Raw genomic sequence first — 27,869 nt, forward strand, 5'->3', positions numbered from 1 at the left:
CAATACCAGACACCTGGCAACCCTACCTCCTTCAGCAGGAGAGAATTGTCGCAGGATATCTGAGGCCAGGAGCTAGGCCATGGCATTCTCCTGACAGGTGGGAGAGACCAGTTTCTGTGCAGGGCTCTAGAGATAAGCAGGTCAGTGATTATCTTGTGACACAGAACTACAGACTAGCTTTTCCTGTACCTGGAGCTCCTTCATTACTGCCAATGGAGTAATAAGAAGCGTTAGTGACCAAATAAGTGTTAGTTTCCCTTGCTCAAGGACCATATACACATTTCTGTATCCAAGAATATCATTTCAATCTATTATGGCAGAGTGTTGCCAGTTTGCTTTATTTTCAAGCAACTGTACTAATTCAAGACAACCAATAGAGGCAATAGTAATAGAAATGTAGCCGTGTTAGTCTGGGGTAGTTGAAGCAAAATGCAGGACTATGCAGCACTTTAAAGTCTAACAAGATGGTTTATTAGATGATGAGCTTTCGTGGGCCAGACCCACTTCCTCAGATCAAATAGTGGAAGATGAATGGAAGAGTGGAAGAGCCAGACGAATACCCAGAAACCATCTACTTCAAGACAGACCCAAGAAAACCAACAATAGAACACCACTTGTCATCACCTACAACCCCCAACTTAAACCTGTCCAACACATTATCAATAAACTACAGCCTATACTGGAACAGGATACCATACTCCAAGAGGCTCTGGGAGACAGACCCATAGTCTCCTATAGACAACCACCTAACCTCAAGATGATTCTTACCAACCACCACAGGACATACCACACTAATACCAACCCTGGTACCTTCCCTTGCAACAAACACCGTTGCCAGCTTTGTCCACATATTCATTCTGCTGATACCATTATTGGACCTAACCAAGTGAGTTATAAGATCAAGAACACATATTCCTGCGCATCCAGAAATATAATTTATGCTATCATGTGCCGAAAGTGTCCGTCTGCTATGTACATTGGACAAACGTCTCAGACGCTTCGCCAAAGGATCAATGCCCACAAAACAGATATCAGACAAGATCACAAAGAAAAAACTCTTTCTTGCCATTTCAACCAGAAAGGACACTGTCTCAACGACTTAACCACCTGCATTCTGCTACAAAGACCTTTTACATCTGCACTTGAAAGGGAATCCTCTGAACTGTCATTCATGTTAAAATTTGACACTCTCCGGGGGGGGGGGGGATTGAACAAAGACCCCGAACTAGCTTCCCCAATTATCACCTCTAATACCATTAGCTCACAGACATCTAACTCTCCCCACCTCTAATATCATTAACTCACAGACACTTATCTTCCTTCCTCCCCCCCCCCCCCCGCATCCCCCTTCTGTTCTGAAATGTGATTTGTCCTTTTCATATGTGTTCATTTTTTTTAATTGTATCCTTTGGTATATATGGTTGTGACTATTTTCTTCCACTATTTGATCTGAGGAAGTGGGTCTGGCCCACGAAAGCTCATCATCTAATAAACCATCTTGTTAGTCTTTAAAGTGCTACACTGTCCTGCATTTTGTTAATAGAGGCAATGTCTGTATTAATGTAGGCAATTGAAAAGCTTTGAGTGAAATAAAGAAAGAAACTCTGACTTAAGATGCTCAAAAGGTATGTAATGGCCTAACTCGTGGAAGTCAGCAGAGGTGCATGCCTAAAGATCTTTGAAGATTGGGCTCTCAGTAATAAGGCCTCAGTCCTACAAGGAGCTCCATGTGGGTACAGGAATCTGCGTGCACAGAACTCATTACAGCATTGAAGATAACTATATACTAAGATGGGGTGGGCAAGAATTTTTTACCTGGGGCCACTTCAAAAATTTCTAAAGTGTAAGGGGTGAGGGCTCAGGCAGAAGGGATGGGGCCAGGACATTTCCATGCTTCCCCACCCACAGACCCTGATTAGTCTGGGAGTGGGGGAGCATGCAAAGTCTTTGCCCCTCCAGAGAGAACCGCCAGATGTTCTGAACTGCTGGCAGTTCCTTCTAGGCACCCGTGTCCTGGCAGAGGCAGGAGACTTCACCTGCTGCCCCCCGCTCAGTCAGGGCTTGGAGAGGGGGAGCACAAGAAGTTTCTCGCTCCTTGCCTCCACCCTGCAAGGGAGCGCCGGACCTAGAGGGAACCGCCAGCTTAACAGCAGCTGGCAGTTGACTTTATGTGCTGAATCCCTCATAGGGCAGGAGGAGACTTCACGCGTTCCCTTGCCCCTGTCCCCAGGCCAATGAGGGCTTCGGGGCAGGGGGAGCACGCTGTCTCCTCCTGCCCTGCCAGCAGCACACAGGCATTCCTTGCAGGGCGGGAAGAGACTTCATGTGCTTCTCTCCTGCCCCCAGACCCTGATTGGCCTGGGAGCAGGAGGAGCGGCAGGGCCACCGCAGGCTGGATCAACTTGCTTAGTGGGCTGATGTGGCCCACGGAGGTCCTTTTGCCCATCCCTGTGCTAAGACCATGGTCCTGAGTCCAATGCAGGTAGGCCCTTGTGGTGACTGCTAAAGTCTGTGCAGAGTTGAGGATTTCAGTGCAATCTGATGCAATACTTGTCTGCTTTTAACTACAGGGGATGCATTTTTCAGACAAACTGATTTCTCATCTTGACTGTGCCCCATAAAAGGCAAAATCATGTTGAAAACTCCCCCCGCACAAGGCTTTTTACATTGTTTGCTTTAACACGTGTTTAAAGGTAAAGCATTCAATATTAGGGGTTATAAACATCAAGCCAGGATAAAGCCCTTTAGAAAGTGGCTTATGATGAGCTCTGTTACTAGAACTGTCTGTTACACTGTACAGGCCCTATTCTGCAAGCCCCGTACTCCCAAAACTAGCTCCATTTGAGGCAATGGAGTTACTTGTATGAGCAAAAACTGCCCTTAGTCACTTCAGTACAGTAGAGTGCTGCTCACATAGCCGTGGCGGCTCTGACCCTTTGAACAGCTGAATATTTTCAACTGCCAGGGAAGATTGTGATTGAGACCAGTGGTCCCTGTAACCTGGGCACTTGGGCAGCCGCTCAGGAGAACTTCAGGTGCTGCCCAGCTGATTAGCAGAGCACCCACAACTAGGTGGTGCACATTCACCCATTACTCAGTGCACCTAAAGTTTGTTCCACACATGGAGGGAAAAAATTAGTGGGGCACTGATTGAGACTCCCAGGCACTCTCCACTGCTCAGGATTGAGTACAGGCAGTCCCCGGGTTACGCGGATCCGACTTATGTCGGATCCATACTTACGAACTGGGCTTTTCTCGCCCCGGAGGAATTGGACGGCGGGACCACCCAGACGCGCCACGGTCCTGCCGCCCGGGTCCTCCGCGGCGAGAAAAGCTGCTCTGCGTCTCCCTGGTCTGCCGGGGGGGGGGCACCCCCACCCTCCAGCAGACCAGGCTTTTCTCGCTGATGCCTGTGGTAGAGCAGCTGGGGCACTGCCGGGTTGGTCAGTTTCAGCAGTGGCTGAATCAGGATGCCTGGGACAGAGCAGCTGGGGTGCTGCTGGGTTGGTCCTGTAGCGCCGAGGAGCGGCACTACTGGACCAACCCAGCAGCACCCCAGCTGCTCTGCCCCAGGCGTCCCCAAGTCAGCCACTGCTGAAACTGACCAGCGGCTGACTACAGGAAGCCCGAGGCAGAGTTGCTCTGCCCCGGGCTTCCTGGAATCAGCCGCTGATCAGTTTCAGCAGCAGCTGACTTGGGGACACCTGGGGTAGAGCAGCTGGGGTGCTGCCGGGTTGGTCCCCGCAGCGCTGAGGTGCGATGCCGCGGGAACCTACCCAGCACCGCCCCAGCTGCTCTGTCCCAGGCGTCCAGATTCAGCCATTGTTGAAACTGATCAGCGGCTGATTCCAGGAAGCCCGGGGCAGAGAAACTCTGCCTCGGGCTTCCTGTAGACAGCCACTGGTCAGTTTCAGCAGCGACTGAATCTGGACGCCAGTTCTGACTTACGTACAAATTCAACTTAAGAACAAACCTACAGTCCCTATCTTGTACGTAACCCGGGGACTGCCTGTACTCTGTTCGCTCGAGCAAGTCTTGTACAAGTAACATGTAAGCCATTGATTTCAGGAGTTCTGCTTACACCTCAAGCCTTTTCATTTCAATTACATGTCACATTTTCGCTTCTTACCATTTGAACTCTCAGAACTACTGGCCTATGCCAAAGCAGCTACAGCTTTCCTTTAACGAGTTATTTTAAGGATGGGCCCTTGCAAGATGCAGGGCCCTCTGGCCCCAATCTAGAACAAGCACTTACACCTCTCCTTGAAGTGAACCTCGGTGGGACTGTATGTGCTTGAAAATATGCACCTGCTGACGTGCTTTGTTGGATCAGGACTAGCATGCTTAGCACTTACAGAATCAAAACCTTCATGTGCATGATTATTCTGGACATTCGAAAGAGGAATTGCAAATATCTTCCTTCATTAAAATCTGGAAGCAGCTTAAAGTGGTAAGTTATCCAAGCTGGATGGATCCATTTACTAAAGAAAACATTGAAGGCAAGGCTATCTATGAAAGCAGAAAAGTGGAATTAACTATTTTACCAGTAATTTTACATATTGTATAATTTAATAGGAGTTGAAAATAGCCTAATGCAATGTTTCTTCATTTTGAAATTCAGGAGTGATATTTAACCTTTTTTTTCCTCCCCCTCCCCTTTCATGCCAGTTATTTTCCTGTCAGAGAATAAAAAGAGTTTTCTTCATTTTGATGTAATCTTCTGTAATTTGGTTCCCTCTGTTCAAAATCCATGAGCCAAATGAGGAAACTGTGAATATAAAGATACTACTGTAACATCATCTTACTCAAAAAATTAAAAGCTATATAAGACACTGAAATCATAGGGTATCCTGCTTTTCTTTAGCATCCAGATTCAGGAAAGCTTTTTTATTCCAGATGGCACTTAGCTAACTTTAGGCATGTGCTGATCATAGAATCCTAGATTTGGAAGAGACCTCAGGAAGTCAAGTCCAACCCCCTGCTAAAAGCAGGACCAATCCCAACTAAATCATTGCAAGGATTTAAAACGCTAGTGATGGAGATTCCACCACCTCCCTTGGGAACCCAGCCCAGTGCTTCACCACGCTCCTAGGGAAATAGTTTTTCCTAATATCCCAGCTAGACCTCCCCCGCTGTGACTAATGTTTAAGTGCTGTCATGAATGGGAACCCATTTAATCATATGCTTAAGAGCTTTTATTATTTAATGCCAGATGCATGTAGGACCTGGCCCTATTCATAGAACACATAGGCAAAGGTTAGGATTTTCAAAGCAACCTGGGCTATTTGGACACCCAGTTTCCTTGGGTGCTTTGAAATTCTATCCAAAGTTGGAATATATTTATAATGTCCAGTCTCAGATTCAACTTAGACCAGGCCATCCAAGAATTATCAAGAAATATTTTTAGTATTATTTTAGCAGCTGGAAACCCAGACCTTGCCATAGGGTAGCATGGGCATATATATACACACACACGCAGAGAGAATGAACTTTACATTGAAACTTACCTCCCAGTAAGCTTGATCATCAAAATACTTTGATGCAGGAAGTGTCTTCCATAGTTTGAAAGTTAAGAAGAAACCTGTGTTTAATAGTGATATATGTGGGTGAGAGGAGATGTTTGTAAATGGCATATTTATTCTTCACATATCACAATATAATGCAGAGCTAAATATGAAATCAGAACTATAGCCATGCTCCCCTCCCCCACTAATCTTTCCTGTGTCAAAGTCTTTAATTTCCGCAGAAGTGAATTTCAGATAAAAATAACACCACTGGTCTTACTTTTAAAAGCATGTGAAGCCCTTTATGTTCCAGATTTCCTAATCCTGTATAAATTATTGTAAAATGTTCCCCAGAATATTTTTCCTTCTTTAGCTCATGGAAATGAGACAATGTTCCCCACAAGCAAAATACTTTATTCTAAATCCATGATGCAACAGAGCATCCTAGCCATCAGATTCTTTAAGCTTGACATAATTTGGGGAGAAAACCCATGTTTCCAGAAAAGCCAACTATTATTTTCTCTGTAGGATTACATGGATTCCTTCTTCAACCTTCAGTCATGCTCACACAGTGAAAGCAATAGATTGAAAGCAAAGCTCCTAAAAATATCTTAGGCCCCAATCTTGCAAGCTATTTAGTCTGGGTGAAACCTACACATGCCCCTTTGAATTTCAGGAGACCTGCAGAAATGATGCCTTCATTGTTAATAATTAACACCACAAGTTACAAGAAAAAAGGTAACTGTCTTTTCTGTACTAAAGCCAAGTGAACAACCTGCTAGATTCTCAGGATAAACTACATGATGATGAGCTTTTCATATGAAAAGTTACCCAGGCACTTTAAACAGGCAGGCTTAGCTCCACTGTTAAACTTGAGAGTTCAGCTGCGAACACCCTGCTTGTTAAATGACTGGATCAACACCTAATGTTTGTTTATTTTTGCTGTTTATTTTTTCCAGGTCTTGCAGTCAATTGAAGTAGACACTTAAAAGTCTGCTTGATTAGCTCAACCTCTTAATTACATTTGCGCAAGTTCAGGGAGTTATAATTAATTATAGGCTGAAACATTCATTGTAGAAACCGGTATTTCACAGAGGTTCTAATATGCCGTTTCACTGAACTGAAGCAGGTGTAAATAGTTGTAGAAAATATTGCAATTGCCATAATCCCACAAGAGAGAGAGATGTTCCAAGATCTACAACCAGAAGACCAGATCCTCAAGAGCAGTAAAATCTACTATTGCATTCAGGAAAGCTATGCTGATTTATAGCAGCCGAGGATCTTTCCCAGCAAGTGGAAAACAGTGTCAATATTTTTTTGATCACTAAAGCAATATTCCGCATATAAAGATTTCTAACTTATCCTCTCTCTTATCTGAAACCTGGAGGGTGCTAGTGAAGCATCAATTAAAAATAACCTCGGCAAGCAGAGGAATGATGCTATAGTTTGGGGCACACTGAACATCACCCTTTCTCCAACGCTGCAACTGAAAGAAGCCTCATCACTCAGTATTTCTTCTGGCTTTTCCTACAGTAGCAAGTCATTTGCCTACATGTATATTTTGAGTGTGTCAGTCACCCCTGTATCTAGGTACCAAGAGCTGCAATAAGCCAGTGAACACTGATGTGACAGCTGATGTAACAAATGCATACACCTGCTCTTCCAAAGATCAAAGCCAAAGGTAATGCAGAGAGCTTTCCCATACTGACCTGTAATGAATCCTGCTCCCAAACCTATTGCAGTGGTCAGCATGAAAGAGCCAACTTCAATCAAGACTGGATAACCCAGGCTGAAAGTGAAAAACCAAACTTTCACACTGAGCAAAGGACTGTAGTAAAAAATATTCCTAGAATATTTGCTGCTTACAGATTCCAGGGTACACATTAAGGCTGTGCATGTGTCTGCTTGAATATATATATCATTGCAACTTCTCACTAACTGAAGAATCATGTCATTCAAAGTTTATTTTTAATCATCACATTATTGTTAGCGTCACTTGAAAGGGTTAACACATTCCACTGGTTCAAAGACTGCTGCAGAATTCTACGGCCAGATTTTGCCCTTAGATTGCTGCTTGCAAAGCCCAGCAACACTGGCAGGTGAGCATATACGTTAAAGGGCAGAATTCAACCCATGTACAGTCCCGATTCTGCAATCTGATCTGCCCACACAGTGCCCTAATTAAATCAGTGACACCATGGAGGAATAAAGGTTGGAATGGGTCAATTATAGATGAGATCTAAAAGAAATACTGGGACATTCAATCCTTCCTCACTCCCCCTGTGAGTGCAGGATGGTCCCCCAAGCTCATGCTCCAGGACTTTGTCCTGTCTAGTTTTAACCCTTAAGTTTGCATCTTCTCATTTGTATTGCCTCTCTTTTTAAAAGTTGCCCTTTATTGCCAATTTTAATAGGTCAGATTCCCTGACATGTGAAGTGTCAATCAAAAGCCACCATTGGGAAAGGATTCACATCACCTCAGGCCTCTTTGTGGCAGGGGGCTGCTGCCAACCCACCTAATCCCCCCAGTGCAGGCTACAATCAAGGGGGATAGATTGGGGCTGGTTGAAAAGCTTTATGTCTGCCGGGCAACCAACACTTGCCAGCCTGGTGATCTACCCAGGCTGGGAAGGAGCCAGAGAGATGGAAGTCCTCTAGCTGCTTACTGACCCAGCCTATGGCAGGGGAGAAATCTATAAAGACTATACAAAGTTGGGCACGTAGAGCTGATCATTTTCCCAACTGGACGAACAGGGCACCTTTGCCATAAATGGTGTGCGGTCCATCCGGTCAGGAAAGCTGGCAAGCCTCGGTGGGAAGATGCTCACAGGATGAAGGAAACGGGTGTTGCATGCAACCGCCGTCTCCCTGGACTTAACTGGCAGAACAACCAGGGCTGGAGGACGAGGGGCTGGCTGTGCACCCCGTTCCTGAGACACTCCTCAATGCCTCCTTGTCTTCCTCTTCAATTCAAAGCTGCTCACGTTCAGTCTCCCTTCCACTGAATCTCTGCTCTCGTTTCCTCCATCTCACATAGCTGCGCTCCCTCTCTCCCCCAGTGCCGGCGACCTCGCCCATTTAGCAAGTCAACGCTAAACGTTACTTTTGAGATCCTGATCCAAAGCCCACTGGTGTCAATGAGAGACTCCGCTGATTTGAATGGCTTTGGATCTAGTCCTACGTTGCTATGAAGGGGATTAATCTACAGTGGCCATGTAGAGCTATCTGTGTGCTGCATGTGCGCTCTATGACAACGCGTAGCCATTAGGTGAACATGTTACATACTAAAAGGACCAACCTACCTTGATAAACTGGCCCATTTGATTATGATGAAGAGGATGACGTTGGCTATTGCTCCAAGCAATCCAGGCAACCCAAAGGTGTAATGGATGCCACAGGTGTCATGAATCTTGAGCACTGGGTTCAAATATATCTGAGGGGAGGGAAATGTTTAATAACTACAGAGATTAACATATTTACTGAGCAGGAAAGTTTCAGCTACACATCCCAAAACAGAATGCGCCTGCTCAGTCCCATGTGCTAGGACCAGGCTGCACTGCAGCCTGCTTCCCAGGTGATTAGTCAGCCCCGCCCAGTCAGAGGCTCAGGGCTCCCAGCCCGGGGCTGGCTAATCACCGGTGAAACTGTGCTGCCATGCAGCTTAGAGGGAACCCTGCCCAGGAGTCCTGGCCATAAACTCTAGACGTGCTATTTCTTAGGGTATGTCTGCACAGTAGCACGTAGCTCAAACTAAGCTACACAACGTGAGCTGTGCAAGTTGCATAGCTTCTCTCATAACAGGCTATTTTGAAATTTGGCGCCGCCTAACCAGTGCTAATTTAGAAGTAGAGTGCTATGCCAACGAGTCCCGTAATTTTTGTGCTGGGAGGTTTACAGGATGTCGGAATAACAAGCCCGGTATTTCCAATATATTTCGAAATATCAGGCTTGCTGTTAAGACACCCAGAATGCTATTTCAGGATAATGGACATTCTCCCAAAATAGCGCCACCGCGTAGACACACCCTTTGGGCCCGTCTACACTGCAGGGCAAACCTCGAATTAAGCGACGCAACTTGAGCTACGCCAATTGCGTAGCTGAAGTCGAAATAGCTTAATTCAGCTTTTGGTGCTGTCTCCACAGCAGGAAGTGGAAGGAAGAACACTCTTCCCTCGCCTTCCCTTCCTCTTCGTGAAATGAAGGTTACAGGAGTCAGAGTAAGAAGTCCTCCAGCTCACCAGTATTTCGAAATAACGGCTTGCAGTGCAGACACGTTCTCTGTTATTCTGAAATAACGCTGCTGTGTAGACATAGCCTTAGTGTGTAAACCCTCCCACGACAGCATGTGCTGGGATTTCAGGTTTTGGACTTTACCTCTAAGCAGCGAGATCCCAGTACCGCGATGTTGCTGGCAAGCAGACCCAAAATCATGGCAATCCAAGGATATGGAATAAAGGGAGCAGAGAAACCAAGAGCAACCCCTCCTGCTAGTGTTGCCTGGTGGATATGGATCTGTGGGTTAACATCACAGAAGTCAATTCACACACACGATATTTCACTCTTTGGCTTAAATTCCCTCCAGTGCAGCACAATACCCCTGCGCCCCGTGGTGTTAAGTGCTATTTTGTGGGATCCAATTGGAGTATAACTGGCCCGTTGCAACAGGGCAAATCTCACCCTTGCAGCACTGAGGCTAGTGAGCATCTTCAGCGCTCTGTGCCTGGGGACTGGAGATCGTCGTCGGGCTGAGAGGCTAGCGGTGTGGGAGCTCATTGGCCGTTTTACTTTCAATGCTTTGCTAGAGAGGAATGACAAGTGACGTCTCCCAGCAGAGCAGCCTTTGCTTTCCTCTTACCATCTGGATTTTTCCGTCCCTGCTGCTCAGGGCTGACAGTGCAAAAGCAGCCACGGCGCTAACCCCCATGGCGTAGTAAGTGTTCGAGATGGCGTTTCTCTTTTCCGTCACATCCACGATCAGCACAGAGTTGAAGCTGGGCCAGAACATCCACAGAAAGAGGGTGCCTTGCAGACAAAGAGAAGCAGTCGCTGGTCATCAGAAGGCTCCCAAACGCAGTGGGCCCGCCCCACGTTGTTTCCGCTGACAGGTTCTAAATCACATAAAGGGCACCCACTGCACCAGCTGGTGGGACTCCATTCTCCTGACTGCCCCTAGCGCTCACTGCCCAGCAGAACCAGGCAATGAAGGGGCACCCGGAAGGGAGACTTAGTGGGAAAAGCACCAAGAGCCTCCTGGGCAGGGCCAAAGGCCCTCAGGGCAGGAGATGCTCAGTATCTTTCATGGTCAGGTCTCAAAGCATCAGCCTTGCAATCCCCGCGCTCCCTGGAAACAGATTCAATTCTCAACGGGACGGACTCTGCCTTCCCTCCCCAAGAAGTATGTGCAGCATGCAATTTACTGCGCGAGGTCCTTTCGGAGACCTTGAAACCCAACACCCTGCCTGCCTGGCTGCTGCAGTACCTCGTAACCACAAGGACCGTGAAGTCAGTGGAGGCATCCAGCACCTCTGAGCATGAGGTCTCCAAGGGCACAGGAGGGCCCTTCCTGAAACGTCTTTGGCCACAATCTCCCAAGTCTCTCACTGCTGTACAGCATGCTGGTCACCCGGCTCAGGGGCACTGACCACGATAAAGCACATGGCTGTATTCAAACCATCCTTCATGGAGGAGTATCAGAACACCAGCACAGCTGGCACTAGCTGGCTCCCTCCCTGACAACTTAGCAGAGAAGCAGAGGGCTGCGTGAACCAAAGCCTGAATCCCCCTTAGTGCGGACTCCGTGCCCGCGGCTACACGCAGCATGGAATAGGTAATTCGAATTAGGCTAATTCGAACTACCGTTACACCTAATGGAACAAGGAGTAACGGTAGTTTGAATTAGAAAGCCTAATTCGAACTACTTACTCCGTGCCACGTGTAGCCGCGGGCATGGAGTCCGCACTAACAGGGAATTAAAAATGGCGGCGCCCGGCAAGATGCAAATGAAGCCCGGGATATTTAAATCCCGGGCTTCATTTGCAACTTCAAACGCCTACATTAGCCACCCTAGTTCAAACTAGGGTGGTAGTGTAGACATACCCCTTGAGACTTATTTTGAGAATATCCACCACTGTAATAATTGGATCTAGGGTATGTCCACACTGTAGTCCTCTTTCAAGAGAGGGATGCAAATGCAGCCGAGCAAAATTGCAAATGAAGCACGGATGTGAATTTCCCACGCTTCATTTGCATAATCGCATCTGGCCGCTATTTCGAAATACCCTCTTTCGAGATAAAAAACACTGTGTAGGCGCGGTTATTTAGAGAAAAAACCCTTCTTTCGAAATAACCCTTACTCCTTATCAAATGAGGTTTAAGGGTTATTTCAAAAGAAGGGTTTTTTCTCTAAATAACCGCCTCTACGCAGCGTTTTTTATCTCGAAATAGGGTATTTCGAAATAGCGGCCAGACGCGATTATGCAAATGAAGTGCAGCAAATTCAAATCCGCGCTTCATTTGCAATTTCGCTTGGCTGCATTTGCATCCCTCTCTCGAAAGAGAACTGCAGTGTAGACATAGCCTAGCAGAGCAATTAGCATTCCTGTTAGACAGCTAGGCCCCTGTGCGGTAACAAGTCCATGGCTGCATAGACTGTAAGGCGAGACATGGGGTCTTTCTGCACTAATAACTACTCCTGCTGAAATTCTGTGCTAGTGCACAGTGCAGAATGAGCGCAGGATTAACGTTCCCTGCAGAATTTTATTTTTTTCTCTGTGGAATTTGTGATTCCCCCCTCCCCCACGGCTGGCACAGGCAGCTGGGGCTCCCGCTTTCTGGCTGGGTGGATGGCCACAGGATTCTGTTGCACTGTGATTATATTGTGCTGTTTTGACAAAATATGTAGGTTTTTCAGACTTTTAAAATATTCATGCAGAATGTTTAATTTCTCCCAGACGTAAATAACACAGGCCCCAATCAGCAGCGAATGGGCCAGCCACCGAAGGACAAGGACATTTCTCACACCCGCGCATATCTGAGTCCATCCAATAGAGGGCAGAGGGTGCACTCACAGGGGCTCACATACTGCACATTTCAGGAGCCAGCTTTGTTCCCAGGAGTTTTATGCCCACGCTGGACTATTTAGGGACACAGGCTGTATTAAAGACAAGATATGGTTTATCTTCCCTCCTCCTACCTCTATGGCAGAGGGGACTCCGACACAGACTCATTAATGTTCTACTGTGTGCTTGAATTATACACAATACATTCCATATGCTAGTCACCTCATAGCAAATTTCAAGTGCTCTCGTTAAAATCGGTAACGAAAACACACGTGTCCAGAGTGCAATGTGTCTCCAGAAAAACCCGGCTGGTCAATCGCTGCTCCCAGCAACATCACATCTGCATGAGCGGGAGTGGGGGGCTCATGGGTAGAGGCTCTTTCAAGTTCCTAGATGCTTTTGCTGCTCACTTTCGACCCTCCAGCCTGAGGAATGATCCCCTGACACACAGACTGGATTTCAGCCCAGTGACCTTGATATGCTCTAAAAAACCAACAGGGTCCCCAGCAAAATGATATTGTCTGGTCAGATCGTGTTCCAAGCAGCTCCTTTTCCATAAGCGCAGAGTCATTTCCATCAGGCATAGCCCCTGGGAACTGACGTAAGCTGCACTTACCTCTGAGTTCATCCCTCCTGAGTCCTCATGGTCTATTCTACTCTTTACATTACAGTCAGGACGCAGCTCTTCCATTTTCTTTAGCAGGGCTGTCAGTTGCAGGATGACTTTTTGCCCTTCATCTTGACCCCTGGCATCCTTCCCTTGCAACCAACATGGCAGATGATGGTTGCAGCTTGTTACCATCTGTGCTTTGAGCACACCCCTAAAAATACACTCGACATGCTGTCAATCACCCCTGGTAACAAACAGTCGGAGTCAAGTGGATGTGTTATGTTATCTCACATCCCAGAGACAACAGGTGCTGGGGCATTTATAATTTGTGGCAGCCTGCATGCCAAAGACTGGCAGTCTCTGAAGTCAGCAGAGACTAGGCAACAGTATCAGCCTTATGTCTAAGAAATAACTTGCTCAAGGTTGCTATTGGATATTCTGTGTCCCAAAGGTTCCAAGTTCTCCCATCCCTCCTCTTTATCCCTTCTCCTTCTCTCATTTCCTCCCTCTTCTCCCACTTTACTTATTGTTGCCTGGAGGGCAGAAAAGTAATGTAAATGTTCAGAGGGATCTTATGCCCTCAAGGTCGCCTCCTCCATTCTCCTGAGGTTGCCCTAGGTGGCAGTACTCCTACAATTTACCCGTGGAACTCACAACGGCAGGAGATTGGTTAATATTTCTACAGTGCTTTGAATATATAAAGTGAAGTGCTGCATTGTTACAGATGCAAATCCTGTGTGTGTGAAATTCAGCCATGTGCAGCACATGACCTACAGCTCTACGCTGAAATGAAACAAGTGGTGTACAGGTCTTGTGCAGGGTTGAATTTCATCCAGATAGGAATAAGAATCACAGCTGCAGCTACACTTCCACGGGTTATGATTAAACGGTTGAGCAGGCTTCATGCTTCAGGGTATAAATTAGCCACCGGCTAGGGCTCAGGAAGAAACAGACACCCTTTTCGAGCATGGTGCAGCATTGCACAAGAGGAGGTTTTACATCCTTCTCAGAAGGATCTAGCATTGGTCACTGTCACAGTCAAGACTCGGAAACCCCATTGGTGTTTCCCACTATGGCAATGCCTGGCCAATGGCAGGAGTGGGGACTGGAAGGAAGGATCCAGATTGCGAATCTCTTATTCCCACTGGTCAAGTAGCTATTCCCATAACTGCAAATAGGCCATTCATAGGAGTTGCAAGTGTCCATGAGGCTCTGAGTTTCTGGGAGGGGCAGGGGCCAGTGAATTCTGGATAATCTTTATCCCGCCCTCCGGACACATTGTGAAATTGCTATCTTGGTCGCTCATCTGTGAGTGTCTGCACTACCTCGGCACCGCTTTCAGGAATTATTCATGAAGACATAATTACTTTCGATAGCAAGCACTTGGGGGTAGCGAGCTGGCACTAAAATTATAATGAAGAATTAACAGTGTCTTGATGAGTTAGATTAAAACACCAATTGCTTTGAATCACACCGCAGAGCAAGAGCTCTGGGGACTCCGCAAGATGAGCATTTAATTTTGCCTTTTTACCAGTGGGTGAAGGCTGTCAGGCTACACCAGACATGTGCCAGTGAGCCCTGGGGAGGTTCCAGCCAACGTCCAGAATCCGCCCTCCCGCTAACAGCAGATCTCAGCATCCCATACAGCCGCAAAGAGCAAGCGGAGTGAGCCCAATAACCAGGGCCAGAGTGGGGATCAGAGGGGCAGATGGAAAGGACCCAATAGAGCATCCTCTCCCTATGGGCAGAACACAGCTCCCAGTAAAGGATGCGGGCACTCCCATGCTCCAGGGAGAGGTGAGATAAGTATTCACTGGATTCTAGCCACAGAAATCAAGGCCTCTGTCTCGATGTTGTTTCTTTAAAATACGAAATTCATTCGGGGACGGCACGAGGTGACAAACTGACAGACCCGGAAACCTGCATTTTCTGTGGTGCCAAAGCAGGGCAATGCCACAGAACTGTGTCCCGGAGATGAAAATAAGAGGGAAAGACATCACGCCCGGAGCGTTTCGCACGTGTCGCCTGTCGTTTCCCCGGCCCTTTAGCCACTTGTTCTTTTTCGATTATTGTGTCTTTGTAAGTGTTTCCACAGCACCCAGCAGGGCGTGGCCTCACTCCAGCTTGGGCCTGCAGGCCCTGCTGCAGTACAAATATTAATAATGAAACTGCCCCTGCCAATAGGCAGAGCCCTGCAAATCCACAGATATCCGCTCTACAGCCACGAGTCTCTGCATCCTGCAGGGGGCGCTGACAGGCTTCATGAGCCCCTGGTCCAGAAGGTAAGGGAGGGGCTTTGGACAGAAGGGGCGGAGCTAGGGAAGCCACCCAGGTCATGCCGTGTGGGCTCGGGCAGCGATTTAGAGGGCCTGGAGCTGCAGCTGCGGTTGCAGTGGTGGCTGGGAGCCCCGGGGCCTTTGGAATCGCCAGGCCCCCGGGCACCTGCCCCCTTTTCACACACCCCGTCGGGCCTGCGTCCGGGCTGCAGTCGCAGCGCGCGGCTCGTTTGTGCAGAGGTGGATACTAATCTTGTATTCATGCGGCCTCTACCGACGTGTGGAAACAGCGAGGGAGACACCCGTTGTGGTGCGGGAACCATTTCGCCACCCTGGCCATCCTGCGGAGTCTGCCGAGAAGGGGCCCCCCGGTGGCACGGCAGTGGTGGTTTCCAGGACGGGGCATCAGCCTAGGAACAGGGCTGAGACTCCCCATGTCGGTAGCATCTGATGGTAACACCCTTTGGTCCTGGGGGCTGTATTCGGCCCTTCCATTGCACAGTCAAAGGTTCCAAGCCCCATTCCCACTCCCCAAGGTCTGTCATCCCACTGCCCACCCTAGGCTCAGAAGTTCAGAAAATGCCTTACCCAACATTGAAAACAACTCAGACAGCGGATTCGCCTTCTCCTTGTCCACCCCTTTGCTCAGGGAAGAATGGTACAGCCACCAGGAGGCTGCCAAGCCGAAGTAGGTTCCAAAGATGTGGACGTGCATTAAGCTTGTGTGCTCCTCGACCTGCAGGCAACAGAGAGATTCCAGGCCTGGGCATCAAGCTGCCGCTGGACCCCCGGCCTCATGGCTCAGTGACTGATAAAAAGGGGTACGTCTACACTACAGCGCTAATTCGAACTAACGCATCCAGACTAAAAAACTAGTTCGAATTAGCGTTTTGCTAATTCGAACTAGCATGTCCACACAGAGTGGACCCTGAACAGGGCTTAAGGATGGCCGGAAGCAGTGCCGGCAGGGCATCAGAGGAGGACTTAGAGCGTGGAGCTGCTGTCTCAGGCAAGCCAAGGGCTGTGCTTAAAGGGACCCGACCCCCACCCCGGACAGACAGTTCTCAGGGGTGCCCCACTTGCAAAGCAGTCCAGGCTTGGAGTGCCTGGAGTACCCACACTGGGCCATCAGCCCGGCTGCACTTGCCGCAGGCTCCCATCTGGGGAGAGGAGGCAATTGGGGGGCTGCAGGACAGCTTCCACCCCCAGAAGCCCGCAGAGCCAGCCCAGTCTTCCCCATCGGGGGCTCGTATCCCATTCCTCCCTCACCTCCTTCCACTTACCCCTCCCTAGCCCCCCTTCCTGATGTACAAAATAAAGGACAATTGTGTTCAAAAATAGAATCTGTCTTTATTGAACAAAACTGGGGGAGACTGGGAAAAGGAGGTGGGAGAGGGGAAGAGAGAGGCTGGGAGAGGGGAGGGCAACTACAATGATGAGGGGTTTGGAACAGGTCCCATATGAAGAGAGGCTAAAGAGACTGGGACTGTTCAGCTTAGAAAAGAGGAGATGGAGGGGGCATATGATAGAGGTCTGTAAAAGCACGAGTGGGGTGGAGAGGGTGCATACAGAAAAGTTCTTCATTTGTTCCCATAATAGAAGGACTAGAGGACACCAAAGGAAAGGAATGGGTAGCAGGCTTCAAACTAACAACAGAAAGTTGTTCTTCACAAAGCAAAGAGTCAACCTGTGGAACTCCTTGCTGCAGGAGGCTGTGAAGGCTAGAACTAGAACAGAGTTTAAAGAGAAGTGAGATCAATTCATGGAGGTTGGATCCATGGAGTGGTATTAGCCAGGGGGTAGGAGTGGTGTCCCTGCCCAAGGTTTGTAGAAGGCTGGAGAGGGATGGCACGAGACAAATGGCTTGGTCACTGTCGTCGGTCCATCCCCTCCAGGGTCCCTAGGGTTGGCTGCTGTCGGCAGACAGGCTACTGGGCTAGATGGACCTTTGGTCTGACCCAGGACGGCCTTTCTAAGCTCAGGGCTCAGGGTCAGGGGTCTCAGTGGACCACCTTGATTTTCATGCAAACCTGTTCCTGGGTGGCCAGGCTGGCAGCTATCCTGCCCTAGATGGCTGCTTTCCTGTGCCTAGTGCGGAGGTCGTGGACGAGGTCCACGATGTCTGCACTGGACCAGGCGGGTGCCCGTCTCTTGCGGTCCTGGGCAAGCTCCCGGGAGCCGCCAGCCTGGTCCCGGGAAGAGGGGGAGGGCTGGGAGGCATCGGGTGGCTGGCTCGAGCTGTGCCAGGTGCAGGGTCTGCTGGCTGGGTGCTGGCAGGCTTGCACCTGGCACGGGCACTGTAGCCAGCCCGTGCCCCTTTAAGGGCTCCGGAGCCGGGAGGGGGGCAATAGAGTTTCCCTACACAGCCCTTAACTGGAACTAGTAAGTTCGAACTAGGCTTAGTCCTCGTAAAATGAGGTTTACCTAGTTCGAACTAAGCGCTCCGCTAGTTCGAATTAAGTTCGAACTAGCGGAGCGCTAGTGTAGCGCCTGTGAAAGTTAATTCGAACTAACGTCCGTTAGTTCGAATTAACTTTGTAGTGTAGACATACCCAGGGTGTCATAAGGAGGAGGGAGAAAACTTGTTCATCTTGGCCTCTGAGGACAAGACAAGAAGCAATGGGCATAAACAAGGGAGGTTTAGGTTGGACATTAGGAAAAACTTCCTACCTGTCAGGGTGGTGAGACACTGGAATAAATTGCCCAGGGAGGTTGTGGAATCTCCATCTCTGGAGAGATTTAAGAGCAGGTTAGAGAAATGTCTCTCAGGGATGGTCTAGACAGTATTTGGTCCTGCCGGGAGGGCAGGGGGCTGGACTCGATGACTCTCGAGGTCCCTTCCAGTCCTAGTGTTCTATGATTCTATGATAGGGTGCCCTCCCTAGGCACCAACTCCACTCTCACATGGTGTTCAGGAGTGCATCAGTGGACACAGCTTTGTGCGGCTCCAACACAGCTGGCCCTGCTGCAAAGAGCTTGCAGGCTAGTTCAGACAAATCAAAACCACTGGTCCTAGTTCTAGTGCAGGGCGAGGTGCTGATGCCCGCCGGCTACAGCAATGCTACCCCGAGGGAGCGGTTGGAAGGGATATAGGCTTGGTGGATGCTGGGGCAGAGAAGGCTGCTCCTAGCTTGGGGGGCAGCACGAGGGAGGGAGCAAAGGGGCCGATTCATTCATATGACAACTACTCTAGGGGGTCCCCGCTATAAGTCGCCCTGGTATTCATCCGTTCCACACTCAAGTCAGTGATGTTTATAGGAACTGACGTGTCGTAAGTCCTTCCATTCCCCTCTATGAGTCGTGCAAAACACTCCCCCCAATTTACTTAAATGGACGTCAGCCGCGGGGAAAAGATGCCCTGCTTGAAGTTGTTTTGCTACAAGTCCCAGTTTTTTGGAACGTATCTTGAACTTACAGCGAGTACCCCCCTGTACTTGCTGGTGAAGGGAAGCCATAGGGAGGGCGAGGCAGGAACCTACGGAGGAAGTGAGAGGGGGCACAGGTGTGTAGGAGCAGAGCCCTGAGGGTGAGGATAAAGATCTGTGACTGAATGCAAAAGGAAAGACGCCCCTCCAGAGGCTGGGAAGGGGTGATCAGAGCAGCTGGAAAGAAGCAGCACCCGTGGGCAAGGTGGGAGGAGAACGGGTGAGGTACAGCAGGCCAGAGAGGAGATGCTGTAAACAGAGAGAGGCAGAAGGAGCATCCCCAGCCGCAGAACCCTCCCCCAGGCCAAAGGCCCATCCACTTCCGAGGCAGCGGCATGTGTGCATTCACCGCAGGATCGGGCCTGGGTGGGCCAGCTCAGGAGAGTGTCAGTCTCGGGCCAGCAAAGGGGAATGTTTCTGAAGGAAAATATGTATTTGTTTAACTTCCACCCCCATAAGCCTTCCCCCACACACATGGAAATGAGGTTTTCCTACTGTGACGAAGTGGGGATTGCATTCGCTCTCGTCCCTTTGTTCTGTTGCATGCGATTTCTGCTGAGCTGTAGTAACCGCGTGTGTGTGCCTCAGTTTCCCTGGAGACCTGCACCACTACCTAGGTGGGGATGGGAATTTTGGAGTGTCTCCCTCACGTACACAAAGGCTGAGCCTGGGAGGGGGTGTGACCGGGGGTGCGCTATGCAAATTGCGTTGCTTATTTCAAGGTAATTTTCAAATAGCTTATTTCCAAATTTGGAGCTGTCTACACAGCGCCAAGCTTCGAAATAACCCGCTGTTCCGAAACGTCCCTTAGCCCTCGTGCAATGCGGTTACAGGGACGTCGGAATAGCAAGCCCCTTGTATTTCAATAACCGGGCTTGCTCTTAAGGTGCGGAACGGCTATTTGGGTAGCGGCGGTATCCCAAAATAGCTCCGCAGTGTAGACATAGCCCAGGTGACATCTTTTGCCCAGGAAGCTGGACAGGGGCCAGGAGTGGGGCTGGCTTCTGAGTGAGTGGGCTGTCTTGCTGGCTTGGGGTGCAGGGCCCGGGGACTCCCTGCACCTCTGGCACCTACCTTCAGGAATTGTACATTGATCCACCTGCTTGCACTGAAAGCTGCTACCTCCACCATCGCCATCCAGATCAACTGAATCGGGTTAGCCTTGCCCAGGAGCGCTCCAGCTGAGATTAATACGGCAGTGACACTGATAGTGGCCTTTGCTACGCTTAGAAAAAAAAGAAGGAAAAAGTTCATTGAGACTAATGGAAGCAGAGAAGAGTCCTTCGCAGGCAGCACAGTTCCAGGCCTTCTCCTCACGCCTGAGACGCACTGCTCCATTTTACAGCGGGCTAAGCCTAGACCCAGAGGTTTAAGGGCCACCTTTTCAAAAGTGGCCTCCGATTTGGGGCGCCAGCATGAGATACTTTGGGACCAGTTTTCAAAAGCGCACACAACTCTGACTGACGTCAGCGGAACTGCAGGCGTGCAGCCCTACCGAACCCCACCGCACGGTGCAGCAAACTGAGCACCCCCCCCCCCGAGATGCCCTAAATCAGAAATCACCTTTGGAGATGTGGCCTTGGTGGCTCGCTGTCCACACTGCGCTGTGGCTCGACATAAGATACGCATTTCAAGCTACGCAAATTGCGTATCTTAATTCAGTCTTATTTTGCAATTGCTTATTTCGTCACTTCAAATGACCCACTAGTCCGAAACATCCCTGACTCCTAATGGAACGAGGTTACAGGGATGTCGGAATAGCGCGCCTGTTGTATTTCAAAATAACGGGCTGCTGTGAAGAGGCAGGATAGCTATTTCGGGATACTCTGATATCCCAAAATAGCCCTGCAGTGTAGATGTAGCCAGAGGGGGTTCATACCAGAGCCAGGCCTGGAGCTCTGGGCTTCTTGGCTCCCGATGCTGTGCCCCGACAAGTAGGTTACACCAGTCTCCTGCACAAGGGATCCACGGTCCTACCGTCCGCACCGCACGGTGCCCTTCTCTTTCGCCCTTCTCACAAGGCTGTCCACAAGCTTGTCCCCCGTGTGATGTTTGCCAAGGAAGCAGGGGCACAGAATGACTTGGAGACACTGTAATTTATAGACCCCTTCTAGGCTGCGCTTGACCTTCACGATATTCTGGAATTTCAATTAGTTGCTTCTCCTGACTCTTCCCATGAGAAAGAACATGCTGGAAATCCTACTCACTGTCCCTGCCAAGGTAAAGATTTGGTCTTGCTGCTGCTAAGCTGATCTGAGAGGGTATGGTTCTGTAGCTGCAGACGGGTTTCTTGTGCATGCAGCATACACAGCTGGGGCAGGAGAGGATTTTTATTTAGATTCTCTGGCTTGAGAGCTGTGGAGACCAGCCTCAGTCTATCGTCAGTTGCTTTCACATTGCGGGGCCAATGATTCTTAACCCTGACCCGGCGAGATCACCTGGAGGAGTAAAGGGACTTCAGTCTCTTCTCGGGGCCCTTGTCTCTTTGCTGGGTCTGCCATGGAAGTTGTGGTTTGTGAGGATGATTTTTGTAAATCCTCTAACGCTACCCCTAAGGCCACCTTCCTGCCTCACAGAGGTGTTGGGAGGGTAACGGCTCAGAGGCGCTCACATACAATGGTAAGGGGGCTGCAGAAGGAAAGTGACTAGATGGAGAGATGGCAAAATGCAGTTAAAACTACAGAGCTAATAATGACATAAAAAGTCCTGCCGTGTGACTGTGTTGCTGAGTAAATAGAACCAAAACCCAGGAAAAATTGCCCTTAGCCATAGAACTCGGATATGCTCCCTTAAGAACAAAGGATCCATTCTGGGAGGTAGAAGTTACCTGGGCAGGCTGATTTTCACTTTTCCTGATGGGGAACTAAACAGAAATCCTTCCATGAGCAAAGCCCACTGAATTCCAAGGGTGGCAATTAGCAGGTTGAATCCAGTGCTGCTAAATCCGTATCGTTTCAAGAAGGCCAGGAGGAAGCCAAATCCCAAAATCACCATGACGCTGACATCTTGAAATGCTGTGAGGCAGAGGGACCGAGAATCAGTCAAGTTATCAGTGCAGAGCAGACACAGCGCAACGTCACAGCAGACATCAACACACCTGCTGACAACCCTCAGCCATCCTGGCCGACAGGCAGGGTGGGGCGAGACCAGGCTGGACTGAAGCCTGGAGCAGAGACTACAATGCTAGCACAGGGTGGGGGGATATAAACTAATAACAGTGCATTTTCAGAACACTGTCAAGGGGCAAAGCCTTCTGTATTAATCCATACGGCCTCCACTAGGCATGGAAAATCCCGTTTATTTGCTTAACCAGTTAAACATTAAAATTAAAGGGGACATGGGTGGGAGGGCAGCTCCAGCCCTCCTGGACTGGAGCACCCCCTCTCCCACATCTGCTGAGGCTGGGCTGGAGTGCCCTCCCGTTTCCCCCACCATAGCCTGGGGCCAGCACAGTCTCTGCATGCACAGTGCCTGGGTCTGCCACGGACCGGGTCTGCTCCAGATGCCCCTGTGCCCCCACTGGTAAGTGGTAAGTGGGTGCCGGTTGACCTTTCACATCCCGAGCCTTCACCTGTGAGGGCGATCGTCTTCTCTTCCTTTTCCGGATGAGGACCTGAGGCCCTCGAAGGTTTAGTGTCCTGCCCTAGGTCAGAAGAGCTGGGAATGGGAGCTGGGTCTAGACCAGTGGTGCGCAACCGTTTTTCAACCACAACCCCCATATTTTATTGTACTCGTGTTGTGATCCCCAAGGTAATTTGAGCAGCGCGGCGCTTAGCTCTGGGCAGCCGGGGGCTGGACCCGGCCGTCGGCAGCCCCACAGTGCAGCGCTTAGATCCAGGCGGCCGGGGCTTATGCCCACCGCTCTGGCAACCCCCCAGAAAGACACCCGCGACCTCCTTGGGGGTCGCAACCCCTGGGTTGCGCACCATGGTCTGGACGATGAGTTACTAGACTGGATTGGAGAGGTCTGGGTTTGTCACTACTCCTGGATTCTCTCAATGACCTACTGTGTGACCTATCTTAGGCTTGCACATCCCCACTCTGAGCCTCTGTTACTGCTTCCCCTCTCGTGGTCCCACTCTCGTGTATTTAGCGTGCCAGCTGCGGGTTACAAGCCTGGGAAGATGTTCATAAGCACAATGAGAGACAGAGGCAGGAATACGTTTACGAGAGCTCTGGTAATTGCTTTAAAATTGTCCCCTGCAGTCAGTCTGCACAAAGGACCCTGTTCTGTCTTCCGCAACCCCCGACCCAACCAGCAGGAGGGGCGCAGAAGTAACTGAGCCAGTTTGGGCCAAGATCTGTAAAGAGTCTCGTCTTGCTTCCTTTGCAAGCACTGACGCCCTCCTTTTCCAAGTGGCCCCCGCCCCATTTCACCCTCCCCGGAGGAGTGCTGCGGCCGAGATAATGCTCAACGAAGCAGAACTGGCCTCGACCACAGCTCTGCCTGCTAAGCAACATGTCTTCAGAACAGAGTTCCCTTATCAAGGCGCACGCAGAGTCTCTGCTCCCTGCTGATTTGAAACCCCACTTAGCGCACGCACCCAGCCCCACCCCCACCCCCACCCCCAGGTCTTGCCTGAAACATCTTATGCCTGTTCAAAGTGGCCACTGGCAGTGTGCAGACGTGCTGTGCCCAGGGCTTGGGATATGCCAGTCAGAGTGCCTCTCCGAAAGAGCCCAACCCCCGGATGATTCTGCAGGGACTTACGCGAGTAGTTTCATCAAAGCCCGGGGAACGACGGCTGCTGCATCCGCCACATTCCTGTGGGCACTTGACAGCGTGGCCCCTACGCCGACGACCCTTCCCTGTGATTTTAGATGGGACGCAGAACGGGAGAAGCAAACAGCAGGAGAGGAAATAGAACTAGCGAGAGCTGCAGCCTTGCTGGCCCCAGCGTAGGAGAGAGTCAGTGGGGGTGAGGCAAGATCTTATTGGCCCAACTTCTGGGGATGAAAGAGAGGAGCGTTCGCATTGTCACCTCTGCTGGCAGTCCGATCCCCCCGCACGTGCCCTCCTGGGCAGCCAACACAAAACGTGGTCCCTTAACAAATCATCACTGTTCATGACTCACTGGGGGAGAAGGGAATGGGCAGGGCTGTGAGGGAGCAGAAGGGAGTGGTTTGGGGAAGTGCCTGGCCCACGGGGAGGAGGGATGAGAAGAGAAGGGTCACAGGCTGGACCCGCGGAAGAGTAGAAGGGGTCATCCTGTGTATAAATCTGTGTCCTAGGCCTGGTAGCCCCAGAGTATGTGCTGATGGGTCTATTCTGATGTCCATGTGCAGGGCTCTACCCTTCAAAGCAAGGATTAAAGCCAGTTATATGGCTGCACATTTGTGGCTTTTGAGTAATTCACATACAGATTATTAATTGAATCCAGTGCAGTGCACGAGAGTGGAAAAGTCACATTCCTTCTCCGTACTCTGGGTCATCCCATCTGTGTAACGGGAGGGAGGCCCCTACTAAGACGTATCGACCTTCCTTACAAGGATGTCATGAGGATGAATTGGTAAATATTTGTACAGCCCTGTAGACAGGTTACACCGTATCTATGTTTTATTACCATTGCTAGTATAGCTGTGTATTGAGAGAGTCTGTCTGTCTGTCCAAGAACTCCGCCAAAACGGTAAGAGCTAGGGCCCCCAAATTCGCTAGACAGCTTCTTCTCATCACAGTTTAAAGCCAGGCCAGGGTGTGGTTGTGCCAGGCCACTGGGATGTGCTGGGAATGGGATTGCTTCTCGTCCAAGCACACAGAAAAGAGAGAGAATCCCAGCCCCACGCCCCTCAGGCACCTTTTAGGGGGGGAGGAGATCACTCAAGTTCACTCCCCCCGAATGCTACAGGGACACTGCCGGCTGCCCCAAGCAGCTGTGGCAAAGGAGTGCAGGGGTTGTTGCCTCTCCTCGGGGCAGCCTGCACACTGACCCAGCCCCCACCCCAACCCAGAGCAATGATTGAAAAGAAGCCCCGACTTTTCATTTTATTTTCTAAAAAGAAAAATGAATTGAGTGAAGGCCCCAAACAACACCAGGTAAATGTTCTAGTATCTTCCATAAATGTAGAAAACACATTTCTCAGCTATAGGATTGCATACAGCACTGAAAATGCAATGCTTGCACGCAGAAACAACATTTGGGACCATCAGATAATCTCCAGGGGTATGTCTACACTACAAAGTTAATTCGAACTAACGGACGTTATTTTGAATTAACTTTGCTAGGCGCTACACTAGCGCTCCGCTAGTTCAAACTTAATTCGAACTAGCAGAGCGCTTAGTTCGAACTAGGTAATCCTCATTCCACGAGGACTAAGCCTAGCTTGAACTTACTAGTTCCAATTAAGGGCTGTGTAGCCCCTTAATTCGAACTAGTGGGAAGCTAGCCCTCCCCAGCTTTCCCTGGTGGCCACTCTGGCCAACACCAGGGACACTCTATTGCCCCCCTCCCAGCCCCGGAGCCCTTAAAGGGGCACGGGCTGGCTACAGTGCCCATGCCAAGTGCAAGCCTGCCAGCACCCAGCCAGCAGACCCTGCACCTGGTACGTCTCGAGCCACCCACCAGATGCCCCCCAGTCCTCCCCCTCTTCCCGGGACCAGGCTGGCAGCTCCCGGGAGCTTGCCCGGGACCGCAAGAGACGGGCACCCGCCTGGTCTAGTGCGGACATTGTGGACCTCGTCCACGACCTCCGCACTAGGCACAGGAAAGTGGTCGTCTAGGGCAGGAGAGCTGCCAGCCTGGCCACCCAGGAGCAGGTGTGCATGAAAATCAAGGTGGTCCACTGAGACCCCCGACCCTGAGCCCTGAGCTTAGAATGGCCGTACTGGGTCAGACCAAAGGTCCATCTAGCCCAGTAGCCTGTCTGCCGACAGCAGCCAACCCTAGGGACCCTGGAGGGGATGGACCGACGACAATGACCAAGCCATTTGTCTTGTGCCATCCCTCTCCAGCCTTCCACAAACTTTGGGCAGGGACACCACTCCTACCCCCTGGCTAATACCACCCATGGACCCAAGCTCCATCACTTTATCTCACTTCTCTTTAAACTCTGTTCTAGTTCTAGCCTTCACAGCATCCTGCAGCAAGGAGTTCCACAGGTTGACTCTTTGCTTTGTGAAGAACAACTTTCTGTTACTAGTTTGAAGCCTGCTACTCATTCCTTTCCTTTGGTGTCCTCTAGTCCTTCTATTATGGGAACAAATGAAGAACTTTTCTGTATGCACCCTCTCCACCCCACTCATGCTTTTATAGACCTCTATCCTATCCCCCCTCCATCTCCTCTTTTCTAAACTGAAAAGTCCCAGTCTCTTTAGCCTCTCTTCATATGGGACCTGTTCCAAACCTCTGATCATTGTAGTTACCCTCCCCTCTCCCACCCTCTCTCTTCCCCTCTCCCACCTCCTTTTCCCAGTCTCCCCGAGTTTTGTTCAATAAAGAGAGATTCTATTTTTGACCACACATTTTCTTTATTTTGTACATCAGGAAGGGGGGCTAGGGAAGGGTAAGTGGAAGGAGGTGAGGGAGGAATGGGGTACGAGCCCCCGATGGGGAGGACTGGGCTGGCTCTGTGGGCTTCTGGGGGTGGAAGCTCTCCTGCAGCCCCCCAATTGCCCCCTCTCCCCAGATGGCAGCCTGCAGCAAGTGCAGCTGGGCTGATGGCCGAGTGCTGTGATGTGCCCAGTGTGGGTACTCAGGGCACTCCAAGCCAGGACTGCTTTGTAAGCAGGGCACCCCTGAGAACTGTCTGTCCAGGGTGGGGGTCGGGTCCCTTTAAGCACAGCCCTCGGCTAGCCTGATGCAGCAGCTCCACACTCTAAGTCCTCATCTGATGTCCTGCCAGCACTGCTTCCGGCCATCCTTAACCCCGGTTCAGGGTCCACTTAATGTGGACATGCTAGTTCGAATTAGCAAAACGCTAATTCGAACTAGTTTTTTAGTCTGGATGCGTTAGTTCGAATTAGCGCTGTAGTGTAGACACACCCCAGCACATTATGAAATAGGGAGGAGGGTTACTTTTGCCAGCTATGATACCCGTTTGATAAGGCCTAATGCAGAGCCCATTATTTAACAGTTTCTCCTAGGAAGGGCACAAGCCAAAGCCCAATTCAGAACAGCCCAAGATCCTTAGGGAAGGTTGGATTCAGGTGCTGCAAGTCATCCCAAATGTTATCTGTTCCTACGAGCGGTCACAGTATTTCAGTCCTTATGCTGGGTTCTTTGTTGCCTTTCACCCTCTGCATTTATTTGCACAGGATTTCCTCCAGCCTGACTTTTATGACTACTCTTTTGTATTATCAGAGTGCCAAGATCACCAATGTTGGCCCAGGACCCTTTGCGCTAGGCACCGTACTAACACCGATCAAGAAGTTCTTTCCCCCCAAAGAACTTACAATCCACACATTAGACAAGAGACAGGTGGCTACAGACTGATGACGGAGCACAAGAACACGATTCAGTAGCATTTTCCACTCGCTTTGGCCTGCTGTAAATGACTGCAGACGGTGCAAGGCAACAAGGTACTTAAAGGGAAGTACCAACATTGTATTTGCACTCTCAGCTGTCAAACGTACAGCACTGTTGAAAACAAGCTCCAACCCAACAAATAAAAGTGCACACGGCACGCTGCCTTTAACAACAGGCTTGCAAACTTACCGGGATAGATTGTGAGGTCTTCTGATTGACTTTGACATTCATATGAAAAGCAAAAGTAAAATATGAGGATAAAGGCAGTTTCCAAAATGAAGATGAGCCCAGGCAGGCCACTTCGGAGACTGGGCGAATATTCAGAACCCATTGTACTTTAGCTCTAATGTGGAAAACATCCATACACACTAATCGTCTACTTCCATAAAAATGTTCCAGCAAGCTCAAACCAAAAGAAGGTGGGGAGTGAGCAGTTCAGCACGATAAGAAAGCCCAAGAGGCGTTAGCAAGAAATAGCTCCTTATCTCCAGCAGGTCAGAAGACCCGCTCACAACGACGAACAAGTAATCGTGT

At 49.9% G+C, this 27,869-nt stretch overlaps 1 protein-coding gene across 2 annotated transcripts; it reads right to left on the reverse strand.

The window, feature by feature from the left end:
- Nucleotides 1-3,887: 3,887 nt before the first annotated feature.
- Nucleotides 3,888-27,780, reverse strand: RHCE (Rh blood group CcEe antigens). Of its 2 annotated transcripts, none has more exons than XM_006130464.4 (10): nucleotides 23,585-24,802; nucleotides 21,701-21,887; nucleotides 19,948-20,098; nucleotides 16,037-16,184; nucleotides 10,360-10,526; nucleotides 9,879-10,016; nucleotides 8,807-8,937; nucleotides 7,214-7,293; nucleotides 5,508-5,581; nucleotides 3,888-4,768 (listed from the first exon to the last, which is right to left on the reverse strand). In XM_006130464.4, the coding sequence occupies exons 2-10, from the start codon at nucleotides 21,865-21,867 to the stop codon at nucleotides 4,742-4,744; spliced, it is 1,083 nt and encodes a 360-aa protein (XP_006130526.2). In that variant the 5' UTR covers nucleotides 21,868-21,887; nucleotides 23,585-24,802; the 3' UTR covers nucleotides 3,888-4,741. The 2 variants fall into 2 exon arrangements, with proteins under 2 accessions (XP_006130526.2, XP_006130525.2); XM_006130463.4 differs by lacking the exon at nucleotides 23,585-24,802 and adding an exon at nucleotides 27,525-27,780 and having other exon boundaries at nucleotides 3,890-4,768.
- Nucleotides 27,781-27,869: the final 89 nt, after the last annotated feature.

This window comes from Pelodiscus sinensis, chromosome 25 (assembly GCF_049634645.1).
Source record: "Pelodiscus sinensis isolate JC-2024 chromosome 25, ASM4963464v1, whole genome shotgun sequence".
Classification (NCBI taxonomy): Eukaryota; Metazoa; Chordata; order Testudines; family Trionychidae; genus Pelodiscus; species Pelodiscus sinensis.